The 9,880-nt window shown below is 42.7% G+C and overlaps 1 protein-coding gene across 9 annotated transcripts in view; it reads right to left on the bottom strand.

Annotated features, from left to right (window-relative positions):
* LOC126924385 (serine proteinase stubble-like) overlaps positions 1-9,880 on the bottom strand; it is a 76,680-nt gene that overhangs the window by 1,371 nt on the left and 65,429 nt on the right. For 7 of the 9 annotated variants that reach the window (XM_050738803.1, XM_050738804.1, XM_050738805.1 and 4 more), the window contains 7 exons: positions 7,775-7,864; positions 3,772-4,973; positions 3,286-3,554; positions 2,608-2,881; positions 1,186-1,652; positions 415-712; positions 36-161 (listed from right to left, as the gene is read on the bottom strand). In XM_050738803.1, the coding sequence (XP_050594760.1) occupies positions 36-161; positions 415-712; positions 1,186-1,652; positions 2,608-2,881; positions 3,286-3,554; positions 3,772-4,973; positions 7,775-7,856 (2,718 nt within the window). In that variant the 5' untranslated portion in view covers positions 7,857-7,864. The remainder of the gene's footprint in view (positions 1-35; positions 162-414; positions 713-1,185; positions 1,653-2,607; positions 2,882-3,285; positions 3,555-3,771; positions 4,974-7,774; positions 7,865-9,880) is intronic. The other 2 variants (XM_050738809.1, XM_050738810.1) reach the window with 1 other exon arrangement.

The following is a 9,880-nucleotide window of genomic DNA, read 5'->3' as shown; positions in this document are numbered from 1 at the left end:
AAAATATAAAATGAATAATGAATTTAAAAGGGTACCTGACAAGAATCTTGGCCTCCACTCTCGTATCCGGCGCATAGGAAAATATCTGGTATGAATTCGTGTCTCCCAGCCCTCAGGAACATTGACTTACACCTATCGTTACTCACTATGGGCACGGAAACCTGCAATAGATACGCAACCCTCTTCTAAATTAACAATTTCATATCTATCTTAATGTACTTAATATGCAAACTATTCAAAGTAAGAAAATAAAAGTAAGATAAATACTCGAAAACTACAACAGGATTAAGCTTCGTATCATTAATCGTGTTAATAAAAAGGTATAAATTTATCTACAAATCCGCAAACCCATTACAAATCTTCTGTTAAAACGTGGTACATAGCTTACACTTGACAATCTTCACACAATTTTACCTCTTGCAACACAGAAGGCAGTGTACCACCTTCGCTCAGTCTTCCCCAGCCGGTGACAGTCGCATTTTCGCCGATCAAAAGATCGTCAGTGGCTGGCAGGCAAATCGGTGAAATATGCGGCGCGAACGTCAATGAGCTTTCCAATCTAACCAACGCCAGATCGTATTCGTAAGTGAAGAAGTTGTACTTCGGGTGCACCACCTTCTTCGCAACTCCACGCTCAACGTAAGGCAATCGTTCTTGCACAGACGAAAAATCGTATTCGCCCACTCTAATCCGGATCTGCGACGTCAGCAGGCTATAACAGAATCGATAACAAATATTTGTTTCGTTTTGCATTTTAGTGACTATGGGAAGAAACAGGTAAGTTGTTCGACTCTGTATTCGGGTTAATCGAGGTTCATTTTCTATACAAGAAGCGGCAACATTTGCATTCACTAACGTACAAGCAGTGTAATCCTAACAGAAAGCAATTATGTACTTTGATCGACTTCCTCACGACTAACGATCTTAGATTTTCTTTTTCACTATTTTCGTTCTATCATTTTTTGACAAATTTTGAAGTTAGTGTTCTGAATTATTCTTATGTGGCTTGCTTCTGAGAAATCCTATCGCGTTATTAAAATGGTGAATATTTAATTATTGGCGTAGAAGTATAACGCTCTTCACATGATTGCTTTCGGAAAAACCAAAAACGTGACATCTCGATCGTAGTGAAAAGTTCCAAGAAGCTCGTAATTCCCTAATAATAGAACGAGGAATATTACTCACTCGTCTACACAGTGTCCCGCAGTCGCGATCCAGTTCTCGTTCAGCACCGCTCCTCCGCATCGATGAGTACTGGAGAAGCCAAAGAACGAAGTACGCCTAACAGATACTTGCCAAGGCCATCGACCGAACGGTGCGTCCTTGCCTCCAACGATCCTGGTCTCCGGTCTTGGAAACAGGGGCGGTACTCCGCACTGCATACCCTTGCTTTCAGTCGCGGCAGACACGGTTAACACCGATCCAGTTTTCGCGACTGCCTCGGTCGTAGACACTGTCGTGTCAGGTTTTGGAGTGGTCGTGGTGGTCGTGGTGGTCGTGGTCGTGGTTGTACTGGTAGTAGTTGTAGTGGTACTAGTGGTAGTTGTCGTAGAAGTGGTGGTCTTCTTTGTGGGTCTAGGCCTAACAGAAGTCTCAAAGTGAGACGTGGTGATATAGTGTGCTGCGCCGAGCGGTTTATGAAACTCCGTGTTCTATAAAAAAGGAAATATACAATATTAGTTAGATTGGGCATCCGAGTATTTTATGCGCGGTGTTGGAATTTCTTAATTTTCTATATGTGAGAGAGAATCAATGATTATAAAGAAACAGTATATATACATATATATATATATTGTTTAGTGATATACGAATTCTATAAAGATATAATATCTTTCAATTTTGTCAATAAATTTTTCGCACAAGCCAATATGAGTTTTCTAAGATGGTAGATGGAGTTCTTCGTTCATTTTGTATCATGCTGTTCGATGGACTGTGTAATCGAGCCGATCCGCCGTTTCTTTGTTGCGATTAACAGTAATCTCTGACAAAAAGTCGCGCTGTTTTCTTTCGTTTAGCGAAAACGTGTTTTTCTTATGACGAATACCGATAGAATCTAATTGTACCGCGGGGTACAGAGAGTATATTCTTGATCGAGGATACAACACGATGAAGCTATTGCTTAGAGGAGAACCAATCTCTAGGTAAGACACGGAAGCATTATATCTTTCGTATGGGGAAGAAGTGTTCGTGATTATGAGCAGCGTGGCAGCGGCGAGGAACCGAGTTATTTAAGAATTCCATGATCTTATGAACACATCAAATTATGAATACATTATGAATTATGAATATTATGAATTGTAAATTAATTATGAATTACACTGATACGATCTAGCATGTGTATACTATAGCGCCTTGTTAATTGGCCACGAGTCGATTCCTTATTTGAAAAGTTGCCAACACTAGACAAAATTATTAAAGGATCTCTACTATGGATGATTCTATTGCAGCAATTAAGTGAAAACAGGTGAAAAAGTAATTATAGGGTCGATAGAATGACGTGTTATTCCTGTGATATTTTGATAAAGATTATCCGTAACTGCAACTTGCAAATATTTTTAAATTAAACAGATTAGAAGTTCGACATGATGAACAAGTGGCTGGACGTACTTCGTGCGGTTCGGTCGGTTTGAAACTCGGCCGCGGTGGAAATGCTTCGGGCCCGTTCTGAAGAAGGCTAGGATTGTCAGTCCAGTGCGGTTTCAAGGACGGTCTCGGCGGCGTCCAACTGTTTTCCGACCAGAAATGCGAACTGCTGGTCAAAGGTTTAGTAGTCTCGGGTGAGCCCATCGGCTTTGTGGACGACAACGGTCTTTGCTTCGTGACGAACACGGGCTCTGTGGTCACATGCCAGTGAGAGGTCTGTGGCAAGGATCCGGCTGCGCTAGAATGAAAGAAAAGCTTGAAGCTGGCGCTCGAACACCGTCGTTTCGCTCGATTGTTCTAATTACTTATGGAGTAAGTTGATAAATTTGAAATTAGGCTTTAATCGAGGGGCTCAAAGGGAGAAGATTGGCACACAGGACAAGATTTTTCATTCGAGGAAGCTGTGGCTAAGATCATACTTCTAATAGGAAAAGCTATGCTTCCGGACTTTGAAATATTATTATGCCATATTTACAGGGCATCTGATGATAAAATTCTGTAGGCGAATTTATGGCTTGTGCATTTACAAACACATCAGGTGAATTTTATATACTTTTAGAACGTTTAGAAATGATACAAAAAGAATTTTCAATGAAAATTTCAAGCTAAGACTTTAAGTCACGTAAAGACATAGTCGAATACCTGGTAGTGGACTGTTGACTGAAATATGTCGGTCTGACAGTGGTAGAGGTTTTCGTAACCGTGCTCGGACTATTGGGTTTTGAGATGAAATTCGGCCTGGTATCTGGCTGATCGTTCATCAGAATCGGTCGAGAGGTGGTGGTCGTTTTTATCGAAAAATATGGTTTCGAGAAGTCTGTTGTAGGTTTCGGGGATACTGGTTTGGTCGCCCATTGTGGACGTTCCGTATGAATGAAGTTCAAGCTTGGATGAGGGTCCTTGACAGATTCCTGAATGGAAGATAAAACATTTCTGAATTTTATTTTTAATTCGAGTCCCTCGAAATTTACATATTTCGAATTTGTTCGATAATATTGGCAACTTGTAATACTACTAACTCGTAATTTGGAATTTGTAAAGTTTCATTAATCGTATACGTTCTATTGTATTATATAAGGAGCCCGAAATAAGAACAGTTATTTTTGAACGTTATTATCAAATACTCACATTTTCATCGACCGAATTAACACTGGGTCTATGTATCGACTCTTGCACGCTCAAATCAGCATCCCCGGTCTTACTATCATCCGGTCTCGACTCGGACGGTCTTTGGTTGTTAGGCCTATTATGCCTTATACCTTCACCTTCACTGGAAGCATGTTCCTTCGCCGGTAATCTAATCACCAATGTATTGTGTCCAGTGTCCACCTTATCCTTGAATCCCTGAAGATGACTCTGAAAACTTCCATGCGTCGTATCCTTCTCTTTGATATTTGTATGCTGACTACTTTCCGGTCTTGTCTTTTGAATATTCAAGGAGTCATGATGACCAGGTTTCTTCGTACTCTGACTACTATCCTCCCAAACACCTCCAGGTCTTTTCGAATTCTGTGATCCTTTCTCCCAAAGCTCGGAAGATCCTGGTCTCCTAGTGTTCTGAGATCCCTTCTCCGAAAGCTCGGAAGATCCAGGTCTTCTAGTACTTTGAGATCCCTTCTCGCACAGATCAGAGGATCCAGGTCTTTTAGTACTTTGAGATCCTTTCTCGCACAAATCCGAGGATATAGGTTTCCTAGTACTTTGAGATCCCTTTTCCCAATGAACCGAGGATCCAGATCCAGGTCTCTTGGTGCTCTGAGACCCTTTGTCCCAAGATTCCGACGAACCTGGTCTCTTCGTGCTCTGAGAGCCCTTCTCCCAGAAATTCGACGAGGCAGGCACCGCCGAAGTTTGAATTCTGTCCTTGTGATCGGACGTGGGTTTCGCGTGCGGTCTTTTTTGCAGCGGCCTAGCGGAACCGGCCGAGAGCGGTTTGTGCGGTCTGCTGGACCCTCCGGAAGACACCGGCGTCTCGGATGGATGGTGACTCGGTCTAGCGGTGCTCGAGTCCGTGACGAGGAAGCTGGAGAGGGAGGTCAACGTTGGCCTGGTCGATTCGTTGCCCAGTGCCTCCGCTAGGGTTGGTCTCAATGGATCAGATGAAGAGGATGAAGCGTGTTGATGGTACTGATGTTGGTGGTGTTGAAGATTGGACGCGGTGATCGCGTTCGTTGTCGTATTGTGCACACAACAGCTGCCGAACATGAACGTGTCCACGCACACGCCCACGTGCGTGCCTTCTGATTTAATGCACTCCCACACGAACATGCACGTGCCTTCTTTGGACTCTGGCCCGGGGACTCGACAGGGTTTCGGGGTGATTTTGTAACCTACGCATAGATGATGGCATCTTTGGTACCATATTTTAATTTTTCGAAATTTCTTTATGGTTAGCATTGCGAGAAGTTAAGAAACGGTCGAAGTATCTTGGATCTAGACTTTGAGACGTTCTGGGAGCTTCTATCATCCTGTCATCCAGCGTCATCCAATCGATTATTCTACGTTGGCGAATTGTATTCTAGGCGAACATGGAAGGATATGAAACAGCGGAGATAGACAATGTTACTTCACACGTTTCATGACATTTATTGACTGCTCTGTCAAGCCCCTACGATGAATTTGTGTCAAATATCAATCAGAAGGAGAAGGAACGTATTTCTGTTATAGATTAGTAACGTTAAGTCGATAACTTTCATGATAGATTTTGATCCTATGTATTTTTCTTCATTCCAACACGTGTATCGCGCGTCTGCACGAAGATTAGAAGTAGGCCAATAAACGGACAATTAAATCCTCCTAATAGCAATGTTTATATCGAAACTAGAATCGATTTTAATGGCCCGTAACGATCTATTATACTAATGCCTGGCTAACGAGAATACCTCACGAACTTAATCGACGCTTACTTCCTTATCTCGAACACGTTAAACTAAACTTTCAACGATGCGCCTGTTGACCTATATCTCGTAACCGCGTGGTGCGTGATGAGTAACTGTTTAACTCATTCGATATCGTACCAACGAAGCTTTATAATTAACGGAGGCATCCTGGGACCTGCGAGGTCGCGCTGTTCGAGGAATAATCGTTTCTCTTGTTCAAGGACTAACTGCTGGATCGATAGTTCTTCGACACCGTGCGATTCTTCTTTGGATTTCGGGCGAATCGCTAATTAAAAGGACCTGGTACCATTTGAGACAGAATCGAGTTCGGTAATTGGAGCGTCGTTAACGTGCCCAACCTTCGATAGAATCTTTCGTTGGTTGGTGAAAGTGCGCCGTGATCCTCTTGGAGTGCTCGTAGTCGTATGCGAAAAAAGAAAAACAAAAAGGAAAAGGATGGAAAGAAGCAAGGAAAAAGCGTGTGGTCGATCGTCGAAGTGTACGGGAGTACGTAGACCTGGGCCAGGTCGTTAACCGAGACAGTAAGAGCGCGTAAACCGACGTAAATTGTCGCGGTCTCTACCTTCACGGTCTCGCTTTCTCCTATACCACGTTACCGCGTTAATTAAAGAAAAACTTTATCGGTGGTCGACGTTCGTTCGTCTTCGTGGGGAGAAACAATGGCCGATACCGAAGACATACAGTCCCATGGATCAGAGGACATTGTCTATGATAGTTGCAGAGGCTTGAATCGTAAGAAATAGATGACTTGGTTTCAACTATCTTGTTTCGGTGAAACGATAGAATGCTTGATTGTATTTCTATCAAAAGTATACGCGAATAGAAAGCGAATATACTCGTGCTCAGAAGTCTTCAGACAAATATTTTTCAGCTAGGTCGTACGTATATATTTTTCGTTCCACGTTCTTCGTTACGTAAAATTTATATCCATCGCGAAAACAACGATAAATCACGTCAATATTAATAACTAAACTCTCCTACAAGTTACAACTCTATAATATCATACTATGATAGACGACACTCTCTAAAGCTTCACCACCTCATCACCAAACTACTTTACGCGACGTCCTTTGGATCCTGGATTATTCCATGAAGCTTCAAACCTTCATGGACCATCCGTGACACCTCTGTGGAGATACAAAAGGGGCGAGAATGCTTGACTTTGTCTGTTGGAAATATGAAACGGAACATCGGTTTCTGTGCCACGAGTGGTTGATAGAGGATCAGTCTCTTTTGCTGGCGCACGATTTTCCGCATTGTCCCAGGTAGTAATTAAAGACGGATATTAAAGCTCGTTGTTTAGCAACGTAGAGGCGGGTAGCATGGTACTGGCACGGTAATTACGTTCACGTTCGTTATGACTGTGTACATAATGCAGCTGGTAAACGGGGATAGGAATATTATGTTACCATCGCTAAGGTAGCAGAAGATATTAATTTGCTATTAATATCGCGAACGGATAAGGAAAGTCGTCGAGATGAATACTTTGAATTTATCATACTTCTGTAGACAGTTTAAATGGTACGGCATACGGTACATTAATTTTCCAGCGCAATTATCGTTAGTACCAGTGCAGAAATGAGACGTGCAGATTTTCTGGTGCACAGTGCAGGGTTAATGAGAAGTGGAAGACTTTTCCATTCTTATATCGTATCTCTGGTGGTTGTTCAGGACACAGGGGAGATGAAAGTCGCCCCCTTTGTTCGCTTTTCTTTTCCCACGGCCGCGAAGCAGACGACCGACTGCACCTTGACCGAGTTCCTTGTCCAATTAGCTGTTACACATTTTAGAGGAGTCTTAGTGAAGAAAGAGAAGCAGGTCTCGAACAGGTGAAGGAAAGGAAGATAGAGAGTGGAGAACGTTTAACGACGAAGGGTTACAGCCAAAACTAGCCATTTTTACCTAAATAAAAAAGGTAAGTATCCGTCTGAAGTCACAGTGTGTATTTTCGATCGGAAACTGTTATTGCTTGGAAATCGGGAGAGTCAGAGGAAGAGGTAGAAAGAGAAAAAGAGAGAGAGAGAGAATGATCTAAATGCGCAGGACGTCAGGCATAGCATTAAAACGAAGGGAATCCGATTAATGGCCAGTTCTGGTTCGAAAGCATGCGAGAGAGTCTCGAGCGAGGAAGTGGTCCAGCCAAGAAAGTCAGCTCGGGGAGACACGAGGAAAGGAACGCGCCGGCTACTGAAATACTCGCGTTTAAAACCACCAAAAGGAGTATTACTGACTGTGACCTCGATTCAGCGTACTGAGGGACCTGGCGATGCCCGACCACCAGAGAATTGTGGCCACGTAACCGATCCACCGCATCCTGATCCCTGAAATCAGAAATCAGAATCATTAGAAATATATTACGTTACTTATCTGCCTCTCAGAAGCTGAATGATCAACTCTACCTTTTACAAGTTACAGAATCTCGTTGTACAGGTACATGATTCACGTTCAATTCTCAATGAACGAACGAATAACGTTGCATCGCAAAACGCGTATTTCATCGACAGCACCGAAGGAGGACGAATCAACGCTACAAAAAGGAATGTCCTTTCTTTCTTGCCGTATAAAATCCGCAAGATTGAAAAAGCTGAACCTTACGCGAATCAAGCAACTATTCATCGATGCCGTTGGTTCAACAGCTATAGAATATCAATACTCCGCGTGTTTCCAATTTCCTGTTCGACTCATCTATTTCTTCGTCGTGAAAATACGCGACAGCCGTGTATCGACGTTTCTCGTCGCGGCTATGAAACGATATAATCCTTCCACGAAGAAAACGCGCAGCTCTAGCCCGAGGGCATTGTTACGCGCGCTACAAGGTTAATCTTCGGAAATCATGCAAATTGCGACCGGCTACCGGTGGCACAGTTGCAAAACTCTTCGTCTAATCCCATCGGGACGCGGCTACGTGTGCGTCCAGTTATCCACGGGCCGAGTTACACCTGTATGACTCGCGTTATTGCCTATGCCACAGCTCCGGCGATTTCCGATGCACCGCTGCATACAGGTGCGCGCGTGCAGATACGTGTACGAGACTCCTTCTGTCGCTTCTCTTCGGTTTCTGTTACTAATAAGCATGCCTAATGCCTCACGTTCCTCGCGTGCCTTGGAACCGTGCCAAAGTACGATCCCTAGGTCACATTTTCGCTCTCGATGCGAGAAATCGAGCGAAGTCGAATTTTATGGACTTTTGTTGTGGCTACGTTTATGCGGAGTGATGGGAGAAAAATATGCTACATAATAATTCACACTCTTCATCTTACATAGAACAATTTTAAAATTCAATATGTTAATTTCATACTATTTTATGCAATTTTATATTATCAAGTTTTCTATTTCTATGTAATTTAAAATTAATTTAAATTTAACGCTTGAGAAACAAAATAATTAACAAATTCCTTCTTAATTTGGTCTCCACGTGGCTTATATATCGTAGGAATTAATCGTAGAATTTAGAGGAATTTTAATTTCGTTCTTAAATAATTTCTTAGTTTCCCAACTAATAGTTTCAACTCCTTCGTAAGTTGATTTTAATGCTTCGACCTGGATTTTCACGAACTCGTCGTTTTTCCGTATCGAAGAATAGCCTTCGTAGTATAAGATAGAATGCTTAACGACCATGTTTATCGAGAGGCATTTGCGTCTTCGGTTTAACTCGTTTCGGTTGCCTAACACTATCACAGGGTACGCGAATATTTTCTTCTTCTTTCGTTATCATTTACGTTAAAGATTAATTGCTCTCATAACATACAAAACGTTTGATTATTCCGCCTAAAGACCAAGACTGAATTTTAAGACGTTGAAACACAGGTGACTCGAACAATCCTACCTTACTACATTTTACAACCGAGAAAAATGGAGTTTCAACGATTTAATTTTAAAGTCTGGACGTCTGGTTTTCCATAATGTTATATCACTGGAACGAAATGGAATGGCGGAACAATCGTTGTTCGCGCGCCTTTCTACAGTCCCGAGCGAAAGAACTCGTCACACTGTAACGGTTTAATGAAATGTGCGATTGCACTGGACCGTTCAGCCGTGCCTTTGTACTAGAAACCTTTCACGGGATTCATAATTTTTGCGTCCGCGTCTTATGAGTCCTCTAGCGCGCTAACCTGAATTTAATGCGGCGTAATATCGCGACGAAGAGGTCAGTATGTAGTCGCGAGGGAAATCGATATATCTGCCCAAGCTCTCTTACCTCGCGATGGGTGGGGTCTCCAGAGATTCAATTAAATCGACTCTCGATTAATAAGTATTGATCGTGATAAATGCGACGCACCAGGTGCGTACGACGTACGCCAAGAGTCGATCGACTTTCTGTCTTCGAACTGTGATAT

This window comes from Bombus affinis, chromosome 14, assembly GCF_024516045.1.
Source record: "Bombus affinis isolate iyBomAffi1 chromosome 14, iyBomAffi1.2, whole genome shotgun sequence".
In the NCBI taxonomy this organism is placed as follows: Eukaryota; Metazoa; Arthropoda; class Insecta; order Hymenoptera; family Apidae; genus Bombus; species Bombus affinis.
Note: the sequence above shows the minus strand (reverse complement) of the source record. Positions and strands in the feature narration are given on the sequence as shown.